General features: G+C 44.0%; 1 protein-coding gene across 1 annotated transcript in view; it reads left to right on the forward strand.

Moving 5' to 3' along the window:
* The first annotated feature begins 12658 nt into the window (after positions 1–12658).
* The window catches only part of sorbs1 (sorbin and SH3 domain containing 1), a 42376-nt gene continuing 34584 nt past the window's right edge, over positions 12659–20450 (forward strand). Inside the window, exons 1-7 of the mRNA XM_080848941.1 lie at positions 12659–12725; positions 13316–13432; positions 14618–14730; positions 15041–15203; positions 18756–18931; positions 19823–19883; positions 20205–20279. Coding sequence (XP_080705067.1) covers positions 12695–12725; positions 13316–13432; positions 14618–14730; positions 15041–15203; positions 18756–18931; positions 19823–19883; positions 20205–20279 — 736 coding nt within the window. The 5' untranslated portion in view covers positions 12659–12694. The remainder of the gene's footprint in view (positions 12726–13315; positions 13433–14617; positions 14731–15040; positions 15204–18755; positions 18932–19822; positions 19884–20204; positions 20280–20450) is intronic.

Raw genomic sequence — 20450 nt, forward strand, 5'->3', positions numbered from 1 at the left:
GAGGAAAGGGAGTCACTTTTATTTGGCTGGGGCCAAGTAGATGCAGAGGGTAGTAAAACCTGAATAGCTGTTCAGGTCAAAGCTGAGGGGAGTCAGAAGTAGAGTAGAGTTTCCTAAGGCGAGAAGCAGAGCCCAAACACGTTCACTCAGGTACGCCATGATCATGATTTTGTGCCGACTTGGTGTTTGAAATATGTACTGGCATTTCGCTGCTACATTTCCCTCTCATTTATCTTGCAAGTGAGGAATGAAACTTCAACAAATATTGGAGGAGCTTTGCAGACAAAAGACCATCAGTTGTCAGTCTGACAGTGTATATTTTAAAATGGATGAAAACTGCGCACACTTAAAAAAAAAAAAAAAAAACACACACACACACACACACACACACACACACACACACACGCACACACAAACTGGAATTATCACTGATTTGTAGAGTTGTCTTTGTGCCTTTTCTTTGGTCCAAGCACAAATGCTGCCCCACAGGGTAAACACAGTGGACACTGTGAAAGCCTTGAATGCATATTGAGATATTTCTCTGTACACACATCACCCACACTGCAATGATTGAGGATCCCCCCCCCCCCCGCCCCTGGCTAAACTGGATGTTGCTTACTCAGGCACCAGACTAGTCTTTTCTACATTGTATTGATGCTACCCCAAGTTGCTTGGCAACCTCATCTTTCTCCCCCACTTCACTAGCTTACTTCCATTGGTTGGTTCTGTGTGTGTGTGTGTGTGTGTGTGTGTGTGTGTGTGTGTGTGTGTGTGTGTTTCTGAGCACGTGCACAACCATGAGTGGTGTGCCATTTGTGCGTCTGTCACCAACATGCTTTTCAAGGTTCCGGGACCATACACTTTAAACCTGCATGCTAATGTCTGTGAGTAAACAGAAGACAGAGAAAGTGTGTGTGAGAGAGAGGAAGAGAGCGGGAGAGGGAGGGAGAGGGGAGAGAGAGAGAAAGAGAGAGGGAGAGGGGAGAGAGAGAGAGAGCGGGAGAGAGGGAGTACGTGGGCAATTTATGCTTCAATTTGTGGCTTGATGACAGTTTTTTCCATTCACCTCGTGCAGGTGGCAGATTGCAGCAGTAGCCCTTTTGGAAATGAGAGCGCTGCCTTGCTGGCGGTGTACCAGCTATGTTTTTTTTTTCTTCTGCCTCACACTTTAGTTAATGCAGAAAGAGCCAAAGATAACACAAACCATGCAGGGGATCACGATTCATATAGCCCTGGGTAATTAGCTTAAGACCTCTCCGCGAATCCTGTGAAATATTGTGTGTGTGTGAGAGAGAGAGAGAGAGAGAGAGCGCACATGCATGTGTTTGTGTGAAATGAATTAACCACTTGCAATAGTTAATACTTCTCTGGTGAAGTCAATTGTAACATTTCTTGGTGTGTCATCACGTGTGTGAGCATGTGTGTGTTTCTACAAGGATCTAGATGGGAGGTGAGGTGGGGGCTTAGGTGGGCGGAGAAGGGGTAGCATTCTTTAAATAGGTGGAGTTGGTGACATTACTCACAGCTGAGATCTGGATTCCTCAGTGATGCCACCATGAACGCCTCTATTAGGCTGGCACTTGAAATGGCTGGATTATCACATTGCTGTTTTTAGGTGTTGGGTAAGTGTCTGCATCCCCTGACAAAACTATCAGGCATCAGCCACATAACTGCTGAGGCTGATCAAAGTTGGGAATGATTATCAAGCATGCCTTTGTACCCAGTGTGATTTTCCATTGAAATTAGAGATTCTGGCTTAATTCCAGCACTGTCTTTGAGAAATATCAAAAGACATGATAGCATTAAGTACATTTCGAGTCTTCAAGAGAGGAAAAAGGGGAATACAATTTTGAACAGTCATGGATGCATGCCTCTGATATATAACATAGACATTGGCTGAGTCTATCTTTTCTCAGGCACAACTGTAAGGGATGGGATCAGCAAGGGACAGGGTCTTACATCATCAAAGAGACTAAGATGAGGGACAGATGGGCTTCTTGATGGGTGTAAATCTGCCAGTTGTCCATTTCATTTATGTGTTGACATAACAGACACAGAACTTAGCACTTCACTTCCATGACTCCTCACTTCTGATCACATCCCCCCAAGCGTCTTTTCCCAGTGGTTTATATGGGTTAGACACTCATATAGTTTGTTATGGTTGGCCCTTGACACTGTTTGCAAGCATAACATCTGTCATCTGGTTCTGCTGTTTAAAATCAGCGTCCTTTAAAAATAAGGTCCTCAGCAGCCATGGAGACATCTCTTGAGATTAAAAACTAAATTCCTTTCAGCATAAGTGGCAATCTGAACATCTGACCACTCAAGGCTTGTCAGAGACCAGTTAAACCACATTGCGTTCTTGTGACGGCCGTCATGAAGGCCAAATTGGCCCACGCTGCTCCTGGCTACCTATAAATGTCTGTGTGAAACCTGGTGTCAGGGCTCTTGCCCTGCAGAATCTCTGCCCACGTGTTGGGAGTCAGCTTCATCCTCCAGAGCGGGGCACCATCACGTGTGGCTCTGCTCAGGGATGTGTAAAACAATGCCAGAGGTCCAGCTGTCTTCACCCAGATCACTGGACAGTGACTGGGCCGTGTGAGAGAGTGTAGACGTGCCCACAGGGCCTGAACTGAAGAAAAGACTGCAATGAAAAATGGTTACTTTGTCCTGTCAAAAACTATTTGGTGTCAGTAAGAGCCAAGCTATATTTAAGAGGTTTTTCAAAAGTGCACAAAATTCAGATCACTTTTTAAATCATTACCAGTGTTTTATTGGTAAGTCTGTTTTGGTAAGTTTTGGTGTACTTTGAATTCAGTTCTAGAACGTAGGGTACTGGGGCTTCTACAGATAGTCAAGGTCCTTCATGAGGTAGGTTTTGTTTTTGAAAAACCAAGGGGCATAGTTGCACTGAATTGTGATCAGGAGCATTACACAGGATTCAGGTAGAGTGGAATCTGACACACACACACGCACACACACACACACGCACACACACACACACACACATACACCCACACACACACACACACCAGACACACACACACACACACACACACACACACACACACACACACACACACACACACACACACACACACACAAACACACATCTGAGATGCTCCTTCTGCTCTGAAATGTGACCACACGAGCTCGGCACAGTGCAGGGGAAAAAAAAAATGCTCGCATGTCAAATATGGCCGTTGAAAATGGCAAGGTTGCATACATTTCCTTTTATGCTGGGGTTGTTTAAAATCTCTGTGCCAGATAGCGTGGCGCACCGGCTCATATCCAGAGCATCTGCCTCGACTGTTTACTCTAGAGACAGGAGGGGGGGTCTCTTCAATTAATAGGGGCGAAAAGGGGGAAGCAGCTCCTGCTCCTCGGTGAAGGCTGCTTCGAGCCATTTTTGGAGCTGTTTGCCTTCATGCAGCAGGAGTGCCTGTCTCTCTCTCTCTCTCTCTCCACTGCTCTATCGCTCTCCCTCTCTCTTTCTCTCTCTTTTGCTCTCTCTGTCTCCCCTCCCCTTCTGTTGACAAAGCACAAGTCAGAAGAAGTTACGTAACAACCCCCTCCGCCGCACTCCCCCACCCCCCACCAATAGTACACAAGGCCTCATGCCTAGCTTCGCTGTGTGCTCTGTGTGTGTGTGTGTGTGTGTGTGTGTGTGTGTGTGTGTTTGGAGGCTGTCAAGAAACTTTTTTTTAAAAGAAATGGAGCAGGTATCCCTGGAGATACCCTCTCCCCCTTTGTACTCAACACTGACATTTATTGCATCTTTTTTTTGGTGGTGGGGGGAGGGGGAGGAGTTGGGACGCTCTCTGTACACAGAATGGAAATAATCCGAAAGGGAGAAACCAGTTTAGAGGATGGAGAGGGTGGGAGCACTGATAGAGACACTGCTGGACGTGTTGTAAGCTGTGGATGTCTGCCTACACCTTGTTGTTAAGATATTAAAGTAGAGATGTGCTTACAGATACATTTACATACATATCCTCCCACTACAAAATGTAGTCTGTGGGTTTCGTCCTTGTGTCAAGCATTCCAATGACGTTAGAGAGTGTCAGTGATGGTACCTAGTACAGTGGTGTGTTTATAAAAAGCAAGTGAATGCATATGAATGTAAGCATGTACAGACAAATAGCAATAGGCCTACAGATCTTTGAACTTTAAGTAAGCGGCTTGTTCCACGTTACTTAAAGCACACTCTCATCCCAGGCGTAGCTCTGATGGGAGCTACTCCTCCTGTGAGAGCGTCCAAGGACCTTGCACACTCAGTCACATGTCTGCTGGGTCCGTGCTCACGTTTTCCTCCTGTCTGAAAGCACGCCTGCTTCCTCACTGCCTCTCTCAGGCCCGTGGCCTTGCTCTGGCAGCTCAAGAGAGAGAGACACAGTGCAGACACAGATGTTTGCATTCTTCTCGCTGGCACAGAGGTCCTCACAGATATTCTTGGGTGGTTATAATCCAAAAGGAGATCCACTCATGTCACCGTTGATACAGTGTTGACAAATGTGTCTAGATGCAGGCTCCCAGTTAGAGCACACTCAAGGCGGGTACATTTCTGGACCCTGTTCATGAAGGTGTTTATCCATGTGAAAAGCATGAGGGCAGTAAACACCTGGTCTGCCATGACAGTGACAGAGAGGACCAGTGGTTATTACATCATTAGGAAAGGGTTTAAAATGTGACACGGGGTTGCTGTATCGCTCCATAGCCGTGCGAAATGTTTCTCCGACTGCATGTGATTGACGTAAGTGCATCTTGTAAAAGTGCTCACAAAACAGCTATCACCAGAACGTGCATCAAGACTTTAGACCATCATCAACCTTTTTATCACACACATTTTAACTGGAAATGATTTGTAAAAATGCTTCTTCCAACTCCTGCATTCAACCTTCAGTATAAATATGTTGTCCTTTATGCATCTTACAAAAGGTGATCAGATGAATCAGATGAATCCTGATCAGATGATCAGATGAATCCTTATGTACTCTGCACCATCTTCCGCAAGTGAATTTGGTGTGTCTACTTGGCTTGTGATTTCTAGACTAAGAAGCTCTCAAATGAGACAGTCATCTGCGTCCTCAAATAGCCGTCTCTCTGCCAGACAGCCCGGCATGACCAGGCTGGGGTTGGTGGGATGGCATAGCGTGGTCTGGTGGTGGTGAGTGGGTGCCACATTCCCAGGTGGCAGGTGCTGACAGACGCATCCAGAGACGCCTGCTGGTGAAAGCTGCCAGACCAACCAGTGTGGTCCGGTCAAGGTCGGTTGTTTGGGAGGTGGGGAGGAGTGGGGAGGGTCAGGGAGTAGGGGGGGGGGGGGGGGGGGCTGTGCTTCTCCTCCCTTTGTGTGATATGGAGAGAATTTAAAGAGGGTCTGAGCAGGCCTCTCCTTGTTTGTTTGTGTGTACTTGGTGAGTTGAGTTGAGCAGAGAGAGGATCCCATGCGTGGATACACTGGCTGTTAGTTTGGCCAAGGCTGACAGGTAAGGGGTGTGTTCCTGTTTTCCTTGTTTGAAAGGTTGACTAGATTTACTTTTTCAAGGACTCTCAAGGAGCTCTTGAATGAAAGCCTTTGTAGTCAATGCAATATGAAGGCAGTTCTTCAGAAATTCACTTGAAATGGCATCTTTTTGTGGCAGGCGCTACCTCAAAGCTTCAAAACAATAGACAAGCAATGACTGCATCTCCTGAGGAACAAGCAGCTACCATGAAAGCCGTCTCTCAGTAGTCTCTCTGTTTGTCTTTTGTCCCACCGGCATTGGCATACACAAGTTGTTACGCAACAGCTCCAGCTTGTTTGGTGGGCCATATACCATATTTGCCGTTGCGTAACGGCAGTGTGCTGGCGGTTTGAAAGTTTCTATTGATTTTTAAGCTCCACATGGCCGCGTGTGTTTACATTGTGGTGACAGAGACGAACGTCAGTTCAGTGGCTCAACTCTGCGCTGAAAGTCACGGGGCCTCAACAACAATGCCTTCCTATCGAGTCGCAGGAATAGAAAAAAAGAACCATTCATGTTCCCCTCACCCAGTTTCAGCGGGAGTTGTCAAATCTTTTGATTCTGTGCTTGGCAGTCATACTGGAAATCTCGCAAAGTTTCTTTGGCGTGAACATGGCGTTTGTTTATCTGTTGTCAGGACACGGTGCCCTTCCCTGGGTGTTTTTTTTGCGCTCTGAATGGCTATGGGCCTCGTCAATGGCCGTGACAGGGAGCCTGGTTGCTAGGCAGCTGCCTGGGGGCCTAATGAGCTAATGACCTGAGTGATCCTACTTGTCAGGAATCTGAGAGAATTCTCTGCTTATCTAAACAGACAGAGGAGCTAGTTTTACAAACACTGAAACTGAACTTGGGAGGTGGACATAGATCCAGCCACTTGTCCCTTTTTAATATATGTTCACAGTTCTGTCAGCAGACATAATCTTTTCAAACCAACCAAGATGTGTATTTTTTATACGTTATTTACTTTTTTGGGTCTGAAACCAGGACCATAGCTGTTTGTACTGTACAGGCAATTCAAAATAAACTGGAAACTGACATTTGAATACCTTCCTTAGACACGGGAATACTTTTGATGTCATGTTAGGTGCTGAGCTTTGGCTGTTTGATTTGACAACACTTTGTCAGGGGTTAATGTTTACTCGGGACTGACTACCCAGGCACAAATTAGCACTGGGTCCATTCCCCTTACAACATGCTCCTGCATTGTAAAGACCTACTCTACTGCATGTTAAGTGACTTTGAAGGTTAACTAAGAGTATGATTTATCACCTGTAATAAGAATGACCCCTCACCTCCGAATTGCTTGATAGTCTGTTCCATCTCCATGGCGCTGTCATCAGACTTCTATTGAGTGAAAGGTCCCCGGTGAGGTGACACTTTACCCCCTCTGTCACTTTATACAAGGAGCCAACAAGTCCTAGCTGGCAGCCACCCTATTTAAACATGTCAATCAGCCTCTCACACAAGCATTGTTCTTTACATGAACTGTGCTCGAGAACACGACTCGTTCTATAAAGAACATGTGGCCCACACCAGAGCACATGCAAAAAAGCGAGCGTGTGACCCTTTGGGTTCTTTTACCAGAGGAGTGTGACCCCTTGTATGGAAAGGTCAAGTGGAGAATCTATTTTGTTTAGTGCCCAGGGAGATAACAGGAAATACATATTGGTTTACTTCATCATTTTACTTACAGCAGAGTTGAAGAGTTGGTCCATTGTGTAATGACACGGCTATTTCAGGAATGCGCTCTCATAATCTTAACTCGTCTCTGGTCCTCAAGGAGGCTTTCATCACAGTGACACATGCCTTGTTCCCATGCGGTGGGGTATCATGCAAATTCAGAGATAGTCAGGAATGTGTAAATAGTTGTCTTAACGTCGGGTTAAAACAGAAACCTCCTGGAGGGGCTGTCATGTCCTTTGTCAAGGACATGTGAGGAAGGACACAAGAGATGTTTATTTAGAGAGCTTGATGGACGAGTGAACTAAGACAGGAGGAGGCGCTCTCCCCAGGAAATGTGATATTGAATGATTGTTTGGTTTATCCAGTCTTGCTATAGACCACAAAATGAAATGTAGGACTAAATGAAAATGAATAGTGCACACGAGTAATCAAGGAAAAGTTGCATGTAAGGTTTGAGTGGCAAATTACATAAGTGTCACACATGCTGTGTATACTATGGATGTTATTTATTATATGAATATTCTTTTCTGGTGATGAAGATCTATGTACACGTATGTGACTTGTCCTTACCCTAGACTGTTTGCAAAACACAGTATTAGTTATGAAAGGGAAGTAGATCATTAATCTTTAACCATAAATTATCCTAACAACCTGATTTAGGTAACTTTCCCTTTTTACCAGTGTGCAGTAGAACTGTTCCTTGTGTCGTGATTTGTGTGTTGTGCTTGTATTGTGTTGTGTTTTGTGTTTTGTGCTTGTGTTGTGTCTCGGGTGTTGTGCTTGTGTTGTGTCTTGTGTGTTGAGCTTGTGATGTGTGTTGTGCTTGTGTTGTGTCTTATGTGTTGTGCTTATGTTGTGTCTTGTGTGTGGAGCTTGTGTTGTGATGTGCTAAGTGGGAATGTGCAGCACTACCTTCTCTCCTGAAGAGCTTCTTGGGCCTTAGCTGGCAAACTTCAGTGATGCGGTACGGATTAGCAGATGTTTCTCCCTCTCTTTCTTTCATTCTGTCTCCCTTTGTGTCCCTCTCTTTTTCTCTCGTTATTTCTCCCCCTTCTCTCTTTTTCTCTGCACCCCCCCCCCCCCCCCCCATTTCTTTTGGTTGCAGGCACACACACTGACACACACACACACACACACACACGCACAGCACGCATGCATGCATTCACACACTCACACACACACACACACACACACACACACACACACACACACACACACACACACACACACACACACACACACTGCTGTGCTGTCTCTCGCAGTTCCTATGCTACCACTCAGTTTAGTGTTCTGGTGTGCAACAAACTCAATTACTTAATACTCCACATCACCCAGCCCTAGAGGGGAACGGAAGAGAATGACTTTGACTAATATGGGCATCTGTGTGGAACAGTCCCCATACAGTATTTATACCAGCTGCTGAAAATAACTCCAAAAGAATCATAGACCATTCTAGAATGTCGTAAGCATTTCCTATCTACTCGCTATCAGTCATAGTTGCCTTCTAGAGCAGCTTAGCTTAAGGTGTTAACAGTAGGTGTTAAAGATGTTGACAACTGTGGTAGAAACCAGACTTAGTTTATTTGTTTTTACTAAAGAAGAACAGTACACACAAACGCGTGCACACATACACAGTCCTTTAGTAATTGTAGCATACAAGCTAAGGGATACACTTAGCCACTAAGCCTTTCCCTAAGGCTGTTCTACAGTGTGCCCCTCATCTTAACTCCATAAGGTAATCTTAGTCAAGTCACATGATGCAGATACATGGGAACCTGACTAGGGAGTGCTGGTTCATGTGTGGGATCTACAGGGCACACTCTCAGGATACACACACACACACACACACACACACACACACACACACACGCTTTACTGTTCCTTCACATACACATATATAGATATAGGGAAATATGCTACCTCTCTCCTGTGTAAAGTACAGTATCCTGTTACAAGTAATTCCAGAGAGATACTGCAGTAACAGCTAATTTCTGTTCTTGTATTTGTTTAAATCATGAATATAACCTGAGGCTATTGGTTATAGAACACAGCACCTTACCCTGTGTAAACATAGCTTCTCTTACTGTACTGTGTGTGTATGTGTGTATGTGTGTGTGTGTGTGTGTGTGTGTGTGTGTGTGTGTGTGTGTGTGTGTGTGTGTGTGTGTGTGTGTGTGTGTGTGTGTGTGTTATTTTTGTATGTCTTACAAACAAATGGACAAAGGCAAAATCATCAATGATACACGTTTGAACTTTTGTCTACAGTTTAACACATATTTTCCCTTTAGAAAAACTGAATGGCACGGTATTGTGGCTGTGCTGGTGTTTAATACATTTAAGGTTCTTAGTCTAGCATGCTGAATTAACCCATCACTTATATTATCAAAATATTTATACTTTGCATGTATTTATGACATATTTAAGGCAAAGAGTGACTGTAAAAAGAGCTGAGAAAGTTTCACTTAGCGATGTGCCACTTAATTGCCCTCTCATCTCCTCACTCTGAAGGAGCCATCTGGTACACCAAGCTTGTGTACATCAGTCTGTGTTTTTGTGCTGGGTGGCTAAGCCCGATCAGGCCTTCTTAAATGTTTAAAGCAGGAATGTTTAAGGTGCCACTTAATTGAGTGCACTAGACTTTTATAGCAAGTAAGCATTATTTAACAATCCCTCAGTGGTGTTCTATTAGAGTTGTGGAAGAGCGCTGTAGGAGTTAGCTTCTTGCGGCTCAGGTCTGCTTCTTCTCGGCACGCCCCCCCCGCTCAGAAGTCGCTGGCAGTTTGTATCCAGTTTCAGTGTGAAACAGAAGCAGTGACGTGATACTGTCTTCATTAGTGGGATGCGGAGGTCATCATCTCTTTTATGTATGACTACATTCACGCCTGCCATGTTAAAATGATTGTCTGTAACCTTACTCCTAAATGGACTCATTGCAGAAATTCACTGCATTTTACGGTCAATGTTCAACACTGGAGTTGTCATGTCTGTTAGCCTACTTAACAGCACACTTACTGAAGTTGTTAAAATACTTCATTTGGCACCAGATTGTGTTTTTCTAGTAAGTCATGTCTAACTGACAATATAATGCCTAAGGCCAATATATTATTTTCTGTATTTCTCTACACTACAGTTTCTGTTTCAAACTCCTCCTCCCTTCTTCCATCCCCTCTTCCGTGCCTTTTCTCTCTTGTTGTGTGTGTGTGTGTGTGTGTACAAGCTCTGCATGTTTAATCACACTGTGGTGAAAGCGTGGCCAAGAATAACAGAGCTGAATGGATAATGGATTAGCAGAGGACCTCCTGTTAGTGCTGTCATAATTCCAGTCTTTTCCCTCTGTCTCTGTTCCAGGGCTCTCCTGCAGAGGGCGCTAAGGGTTTTGAAGGTGTACACAGTAAGTGTGCTGCTGTACATTTGATCATTTCTACAGCATCTTTAGTGAACTACTATTCAGTGTTCTATGCTATGTTATTGTTTATATAGCTGACAATAAACTTAAATTGCAACAGTATAATGCACAAAGACACACTGACCCACACACACAGACACACACACACAGACACACACACACACACACACACACACACACACACACACACACACACACACACACACACACACACACACACACACACACACACACACACAGAGGATATTTAGCTGAATCATCCCAATCTAAAAATGGGATATATTCAGCACCACAATAGTCGCCATTTCCAAATATGAGGTGCTAGCTATCTGGGACCTAGCATAAAGGATGTTGCTCTATTGTCTTGCTGTCATGATGAAGACAGAGTCTGAGTAGGAGACACTGACTCAACTGTCCTCTGACTTTTCGCCTTCATTGTCCTATCAGCATGGCTCTGTCTCTATCTTTCTCCCTTTTGCACACAGATCCTTTCCTTCCTTGTCACCATCTGTCTTCTATGGCCACCCATCATTGTCCTCTCTGTGTCATTCGTGTCCTTTCACTGCCCTCTCTGACCATGTCGGCTGTGTCTTCTGTGGTCTCACAGACAGGCAGTCAGGGTCCCTAACAATCCCACCACAATGCGCTGCTCTTTTAATGCCACTGAAAATGCATTTGCATGCTGTTAACGGATGGTTTGCGCTGCAGCATCATGTCAGGTCCTCTCGCTTTTGCTGTCGCTGTGCCCCTCAAGTGCTTTTTCATTAGCAGAGGCCATAAGTTCTGTCTCTGTATAGATGAGGGATTAATTTACTTTCTTCACTTTACTTTTTAATTTGCAGCAAAGGCAGTGGTGTTATAAGAACATAGAGCCAAACTCTCAGACCAGCTGTATAGCTTCACTGTCTTTGTACTGCTGGGGCGACAGTGGTACAGGAGGGAGAGACGTCGTTTAGTTAACAGAAGGTTGCTAGGTAGATTCCCTGTCGAAGCGTCCATGAGCAAGACACTGAACACCTGATTGCTCCTGATGCTATCAGTGTAAAATGTTGTAAACAAAAAAAATTGTATACAGTGTATACGTCTTTGTAAGTTGCTTTGGATAAAAGCGTCTGCTAAATGAATAAATGTAAATGTACTGCAGGTTGGTGGTTATGCCTAATTACATTGTAGGATCTGCGAAAGGTCGTTATCTATACTTTGTTAATGTTTTTATTAAAGTAACACTATGTTACAATTTAAAACTTTTTGAGGTATGGTTTTATAGACAACTTGTTTTGGTACCATCCTCAAATTCATTTTGAAAACATATGGTCATGTGAAGGACAGATAAACGCCTGTTTCTTCCCCACTAGCCATCCAGGATATGCCCTATGTAGTTCTGTGGACCGGGCTGGAATACCCTGCAAAAATGGAAGAAAAGCTTTCACAGAATGACATTGCCAGCTATACAGCCAAAAACACCAATTAGTGTGTTGGCAAGCTTCTATCAGTGCCAACTGGGCTGTTGTTGATGTTTGCAAGGTTTTTGCATGAATTTTAGATAGTTAGCCTGCTAGTTTTGGAACAGAACTCCTTATTGCTGCTTTAACAAAACATAACATGACAGTGTCATCAACCCCATGCCTCCCCCTTCACCCCCCACCTCAGATATTTCAAATAATTGAAAATATCAAACAATGGTCACTTGGTTCTGAACTTTGTGGTGAATGTACCAGAGGAACTCAAAGAAATGAACTCCCCCCCCCAAAGAAAATGCATAATTGAAAAGACTCTATTGTACCACTCTTAGTGAGATGTTAAGCATGTAGCCTACGGCTGGGAGAGAGATGACAATGTTTTGGTAACTGTAGTTGAGTCAATCTAACCAGACAAGTTTTGCTATGTTGCTGTGTAAAGAAAAGCTACTCCTGAACCTTAAGAACCTGCTCTGGCAGTCTCACCCTCCCAAGGCGAAGTGTGTTACACACCCAGTTGGCTGACATTTTTTGGCTGGCTCTTTGGATAAACATTCAGTGTGGTCTCCTCTCTGGCAGCTCGTCCGGTCACCTCCAGGCCACGCGCGGTGTCTGCAGTTCGAGTAACTCCTGTGTCCAGCATGAAGAGTTCCCCAGAGTTAATGCCTTCAGGTGAGGTCTGCTGGTTCTATTTTCTCTTTACTCCTCCCTCAGTTCTAGTCTTTCCTTCCCACTAAAGAACTAACCCATTTAGCTACTCTCTGAAGAACTAGCTCATTTAGTTACTTTCCACTAAACAATTAGCTAATTGAGTTACTCTCCACTAAACAACTTGGTAATTTAGTTACTCTCTAAACAACTAGCTATTTAGTTACTCTCCACTAAAGAACTAACTCATTTAGATTATGGAAGAATGTCTATCATTGAAATGAAAAGACAGAATCATTATAAGTTGCCATTGCATGGAATCCCTTTTTGTGTTTAAAGATTTCCAAATGTGCCCTTGTGTTCATGGAATCGTTACATAGTAACTCTTGATTTTGATATGTGCCAGATGTCTGTGTTAAATGAAAAAAGAAAAGAAAAAGCTAAGGTCAGACTTGGCCCCTTGCCTCTAGGAATTACAACGTGCTGCATAAAAGAAGACACCACAGTAAATAGCGAGCCCATAAACTGAGCTGTTTGTTGACATTTCTCCCTCACGTGTCTGTCTGTCTGTCTGTCTGTATGCCTGTCTGTCTGTCTGTCTGATGGGCTGGCAGAGTTAGACCCCACTCGTGTGTGCAAAGGCAAGGGGGCGGTCACGCTCCGTGCCACTCTGGTCCACATTAATGACGATGACTGCATCAGCCAAGAGCCAGCTGGGGACCATGCCAAAAGTGAGTAGCTGTGCTTACTATGTGGGGAGCATGCGAATAATCAATTTGCCTATTTAATGCAGTGAAAGGCTAAAAGTGCTTACACGGATGATGATAATAAATAATAAGTAAACAAAGCTATAAATAACTATAAAGATTATGAGGATATCCAGTATATACTGTATGTAATGTATATAAGAACTGAGGACATATCAGATGTGTTGAATGTGTGGTATATTACTGGTGAGCAGTAGCTATAAATCAGATAAAGAAGCCAGGGAGATAAAGGAGGTGTTTGGTGCTGAAATGTAGCTGGTCTGAGATCCCTGACTAGATTTTTATCTGCTTTTGAGGAGGAATTTGCAAGCCCCCAGAGCTCTTTCTGGTAGTAAATTTGAAATAGGGAGGAAGCGTGCAATAAAACTTCCTTTCCGGTTCTTCCAACAAGAAAAAAATAGAGAGAGAGGCACTAAACACTCATGTCAATCTTCAAAATGCACCAAGAGTCCAGTGAAGTGCATTTTGGAGTGTGTTTAGCTATCAAACAATGTAAAAAACACCACTTCTCCACAGCTATGTTTTCCAGTGTTATTGCGTTGCCTGGCATAACTCCCTGCATAACTCATGGCGATGCTCATATTTTTCATGCGCTTGTCAAAGACCCCCCTTGTCCCCAAAACACCCACTCTGCATGGTGGAACTTTGGGCCCCCTGAGTTGCGGACCCGTTTTGTTGCTCTCGGAACATTAGAGCTGGAATGGCCACTGGCCAGGCCCTGTGGGGAGATGCTTTAGTTGTTGTTGTGCCTGAGGAAAAAGGCCACTGGAACAAACGCCCCTTACAGTGGTCCTGAATGGGTGCCTTGTTCTGGATACAGAGTTCACAGATTGTGAGAGAATCTTTTTTTTTTTCTCCCCTCCCCTTCTCACAAAGAAAAATTAGCATTTCTCTCCATCTCGGATGGTTTATGGGAAGCGTTTGGTTCCTGGCGAGAGTTGATAGGCGATTGGGAATGAATGTGAGAATGAATTGTTTTGCTCCATCCCTGCCCTCAATGAAGTTGCCTCCAGCTCTGAAAGCAAGCGAGTGGTTTGCCAAGTTAAGGTGCTTTTGTTGCCCCTGTTCGGCCCCTGATTTGTTGTGGGACCAGCCAAGGTTCTGAATACCCTACTGGACTCTAAATCCGTGGTGTTGGATCGGTTACAGGTGGTTGGCTTGGCGAAGTGAACGGTGACGCCTCAGAAACCCTCTTGGCAGAGGACGGAATCCACAGATTGTTGACCGATTCACCCCAAGTGAACGACATCGCAACGCTCAAGGTATGACACGCCCCTCTTGTCCTACAATTCCATCCTTCTGTAAATACCTCCCATTCCTGACAGTCAGGACATTTGGGATGAGGAGCAGCAGCTCATTACGAGTGATGTCTAGAATTTATAATAGCTGTTAGCAAACAAGACTGACACATTTTGTTTGTCCAGTAAGATAACTGAATGCCCTACAATTTAAGGTAAGGATGATAAATGCTGTGTTTAGGTAGTATTTCACCTCATCCTTAACATAGAAAAGTCTGCTTTTATAGCTTTGGTTAGATCCTGTACCGTCCATCTCTCTCTCTCTTTCTCTCAGGCCGAGACACCCCTGAGTATCGATCAGAATCCACGCTGGTCCACGCCAGACCCTCAGACTTCCATCCCTGCACCAGCCGCCAAGACCTCCCCCCCCTTCCCTTCCAACTACCCCTCCACCACCGCGGTCAACCCCACCATTGTCCTGCTGCAGCATAACCGAGGTAAGGGACTGAGTAGAGACGGCGCTGAAAGAAATATCAATTTCACGGCCCCAAGTGCTGTGGCTTTGCTAAAGTGTGCTTCCTTGCTCTCTCTAAGTGTATAATCACATAATCCAGTTATGTGATGGTGAGACATGCTCTGATACTCACGCTGTGCCATCGTTTTATGTACACTTTTTTTTCTGTCCCTTTAATGGGCAGGAAGTAGCTTAGAAGGAGTTCCAGTGGATACAAACTGTTAAATACAGGAGTGAAATGTTTAAAGAATGTCCTCAAGTGAACCGGTAACGAAATTAAACATGACACTTATCCTCGAATCTGATCAAATCATCTGTGTTGGACTGTAAGAAGAGGAAAAAAAACACTTGAGATTCTTCAGATTTTTCAGACTGTTACCTTTCTTTGCCACGTTATTCGTATGGTTATACCGGTGAACCTCATTGGTTTAACCAGTGGACCTCATATGGTTAAACCAGTTAACTTCATATGGTTTCACCGGTGGACCTCATGTGGTTGAACCAGTGGACCTCATGTGGTTAATCCAGTGGACCTCATGTGGTTAAACCAGTTAACTTCATATGGTTTCACCGGTGGACCTCATGTGGTTGAACCAGTGGACCTCATGTGGTTGAACCAGTGGACCTCATGTGGTTAAACCAGTGGACCTCATGTGGTTAAACCAGTGGACCTTATTTGGTTAAACCGGTGGACTTCATGGAATTGGGCGCCGGCTGTTTCAGCCCTGCCCAATCTGTCCGTCTCCTTGCTGACTCACTGGAGTGTTGAGTGCTGAATCATTCCCACTGCTTTAGGCCCTCTCATAGGTGCTGTGCGAGAGCTACACTGAAAAGCTGAGGTTTGACATTAATACAAAAAAATAACCTCCCAGAGGCCCAATCTTTAAAAGCTTACTAAACTGTATTATAGCAATGTGCAGCATTTTCTTTTTCTTTTTCCCTTATACTTATGCACTGTATACAGGACATTTATACATTTACAAATGTACTGGCTTTCTCTGGATTCATGCAGTATTCTGTATTCTTCTCAGCCTCAGTGTCATTTTTGGATTACACAGACTGTAATAACACTGCAGGGAACACACAGTTGAAATTGATTTATGGAGCAGCCTCAAGTGTCTGTTTCTGTTGAGTGTGGGCTCAGGCTTTTTACTGTTCTTTTTCTGTCTCTTCCTTCACAAAGTGGAGCAGTCTTTCCCCCCATGCGGCCTCATGAGCAATCTCTTTGAGAGTTTTGTAGGTTCTGCAGTCCAACCAAATGATTTCCTGTGCAGTTGTGAAAGCTGTGTCATTTCTTAAAAGTTGTCTGCATGGACTTTTGTTGATTTACTGTAAAATTTTCCGGCAAGTGCCTAGACTGAATTAATAAATCATCAGTAAATATAATGTAAACTGACTACCCTTAGCAAGTGCCTGGACTTAATTAATAAATCATCAATAAATATAATGTAAACTGACTACCCTTAACAAATGCCTGTAAAGAGCAAGTGGTATCTGTGGGTCTTGTAAATAAAGGTTCAGAGGTCTGTAGCTGTGAACATATGGCTGTAATCCGCCAGACAGCACAGTATTGATCATCTCATAACTCAAGCAACGCTTAGAACAGCATGTCTTGTTGCAGAGCAGCTCATAGCTTCAGTGATCTCTGTACGCAGTGGCACTGTGTTCCTATTCGCTATGCGCGGAGAGGTCAAGACAAGAACCGCCTTATCAATGCTGATTCAGGGATTTTCAGCATGCTATGGAAACCATAAAACAACCCATCTTAGCATAAAGCCATATGCAGTTCTATGCAGTTGCTAATCCATTAAGTTAAAATGATTCTTGATGTTCCATGAAGGCAGGCATAGCCAGACAGACCCATCTGCTGATTTGATAGGCTTGGCCCTTGTGCTGGTTGGCTTTATTGCATTACTTTGTTGCGTCTGCTTCTGTCCTCTCTCACCACAGAACAGCAAAAGCATCAGTGTGATGTGGAAGGTATGAAGGAAAGGTTTGATGGGCTAGCATGTCAATCCTGATGATCCTCCCCTACCTTCCTAAGATTAAACTCCCGCTATTTCTCATTGCTTCCCTTCTTCTGGGCCTTCAGCAAACATGCAGGGAAGTCTTTTGACTTGATTCAAAATGATGAAGTCACTTGACTGACCTTTTATCCACAAATTTGTTGAGAAATTGCTACAGATAGTTTTTTGTCTACCAACAGAAGAGAAAAGAAGGCAGCTGTGCTTTTCAGCTGTGGAAATAACACATCCGTTGGTCTGCAATTTTCTCCCTAGAAAAGCAGCTATTTCCATTTTTGCAATCTGTAGAAACCCAAACTTCCCCAGCCTAATGTTAGGTACTTGTTGATACAAATGAGAGGTGTCTTGTTATGTTGAGGGTTCCTTATTGCTGACTACAGATAACTTGCTTAAACAAAGTCATGTCTGTTTGCTGCCGGCATGATCGCTTCGACCAGAGGTTAATGTAGCATGGGTCTGCATGATTTTAATGTACTTGTAATGGGGACTTTTATTTGCACTATGTACATGACAGTAATTTACTTCAGTCAAATTGCATTTGATTTGCAAAGAGTACGGTACCTGAAATTGTAGCAGTGATTTACATTTAATCTCAACTGTTCATTCTGCCAGATCATGCGACCTGATCAATTTTGGTGGTGGTGTTTGTGATTGGGCCGGGGTTCATGGTGGTGATAATGTCCTACCGGGGGTCCGTGTCTCTGAGCATGTTTGTGTTTGTCATTTTGTTTGTGTGGTGCCTGTGATGCATTTGTCCACTTGTGCTCCATGTCATTGTGCATTGAGATTATGTAGAGACATATTCACAACAAAGAATAGAGATCTATGTTGACATTTCACTTAATTCACCTTAATTCTGTTTCTTGTTTATCGGTTTTAGAATCTCAGACATACAGAGCATATGCACACACCCCTTAACCTCCATGTTGTCTTGTAACGTTTCTGCATGCTCATCAGAGTCCTGTTAGTATATGCAAGGAGCTGAGGCCAGGAACTTCTGTCCTATTAGAATCCTGCTGTCAGACTAAAGTTGTGGGCCAAGTCCATTTGTGACCCAGTAACTCAATTAAATTGCTGAGTAAGACTCAAGCTCATTTTGTGAGATGCTCATCCCAGGTCTATGTCTAAGGAAGGAAGATGCTGAGTTGCTTAGAGAGAGGTGGAACGAGCCCAAGTGTCTGTCATTCTCATTGCCAGTCTTAGAGAACGCTCCGATATACCCTACTGCTAGTTGGACTTACAGACCAACAGTTCCACCTAGTGATGAAACCAATGTATACCAAAGTATTCTTTTTCACCAATCCCCCACATTTTTTAGCAATTAATTCCATTTTAACAAATAACCATACTAGTAGCCAAGAAACTACTTCAATTTCAGAATTTAATGGTATAAAACATTTACGAAAAACAAAAACAAAATTCATCATGGAGGTGTACACTGGTGGTGGAGGTGTATTTTTCTCTGCCAGTTTTAGTGTCGTTTTGACAGTGTGTGTGTGTGTGTTTCTCAGACCTTACGCCAGAGAGAGACAAAGCTCCAGAAGGGAGGGCGGAGGCACCGGTGGGAGTACCTGCTGTGCCCCCCCACGTCCAGCCCGACGTCATGGACGCCAAACAGGGGATGGTGAGGATGACTCAGCACGCCCCCGTCGACCCTCCTCCAGAGCAACCCCGACCCCCTATCAGGGTAAGGGCGGGGAAACGCCCCCAGAGGCTACTTCCATATGAGGCCTGTTCTGTAATAGGCCTGTAGTTCCTGTCATTTAGTTTTAACATTTTTACAGAACTGATGTAGTTGATATTATTGTCGTACAGGTAAGGCTAATATTTGCCTGTTGTGTTTGCTTTATGCTGTATGGTTACATATACCATATCTTATATGAAGACTTGAATAAGGAACCTAATATGTAAGGGAAAACGGCCTACGAGCTGTACAGTTCTACAAAGATAATGGACGATGCGGGGCAAAGAACTCCACAACGCGCAGCGGAGTGGAGTTTCTCCGCGAAGTGATTGAGAAAGTAGTGCGTGGAAGAGACAAGCCGTTTTTTTTTTTTTCCAAAAAAAAACCGTTACGTTGGTTGTCAATGGTAACCATTCAAGAGCATTGATATGGAACGGCGATTTAACTTTTCTACTGGGACTACGTCCAAGGTGTCCGGTTATACGAACTTAATGTACACCCCATTAGCCAATCAGAAAACAGTATTTCGTTCCAGAGGGAGATAAGCTGTAAGAATTAATAGTCTCATATGTATCTTATTTGGTCTTATCTAAGTCTTGAATGAGGAATTCAAGTGAAATTAAGCAAGATAGCCCTATTAGTCAATATTGTGGGATATTGTGGAAAGATATTTGAAAACTGTTTTCATACTTTTTCACTTCACTACATTCTACTAGATTGTACAGGGATGTATATTAAATCAAGATCATAAATTATGGAAATGCTGAAACCTCTTCCGAACCAAAATTGCTTGAAAAATTAATATTTCAGCACTCAAATTGATGTCACTGACATGCCTTTTAAATCCATTATGTAATGCCTCTTACATTTGTTTTTCCAACACTGGTGGTTCAGAACACGGAGAAATCAAAGGACTGGTACAAGAACATGTTCAAGCAGATTCACCGGGTGCCAGGTAAGATGGACCTCATCATCCCTGTGGGACCGCCTGTCTGTCCCTCTGCTTTGTCCTGCATCACCAGTTCACCTCTACCGTGTGTTATGGGCCAGTGTTTTCTGCACCTGTGTATGCACCTATGCCTCTTTACGCCCGACTTGTGTGTATGTGTTTGTGTGTGTATATGTGTTTGTGTGTGTGTGTGTTTGTTTGTGTCTGTTTTGTGTGTGTGGGTGTATGTGTTTGTGTGTTTGTTTGTGTGTTTGTTTGTGTGTGTGTGTTTGTGTTCATTTCTGTCTGCCTGTACTCTGTTTCTGTCTCTGGACCTGTCCCACTCAGAACCTGTCGAGGAAAACCCCTATCGCCCCACGTATGTTTTCCCAGAATGCAATGCCAGACCGCTGAGATTCAGAGGTATACTCAGTTGCAGGACCTGCAGTGGTCCCTGCTCCATTCGCTTAGCTTTGGCTAACCCCCCTCATCTCTAGTCGCTAAGGACAGTCCTGATTGATCTAATTCACATTATGCAAACCTGCAGCATCACACCACCTACTGAAACTCAGCTATAGTTCTGTGGCTGCTTGG

The sequence above is a fragment of the Sprattus sprattus genome (assembly GCF_963457725.1).
Source record: "Sprattus sprattus genome assembly, chromosome: 12".
NCBI lineage: Eukaryota > Metazoa > Chordata > Actinopteri > Clupeiformes > Clupeidae > Sprattus > Sprattus sprattus.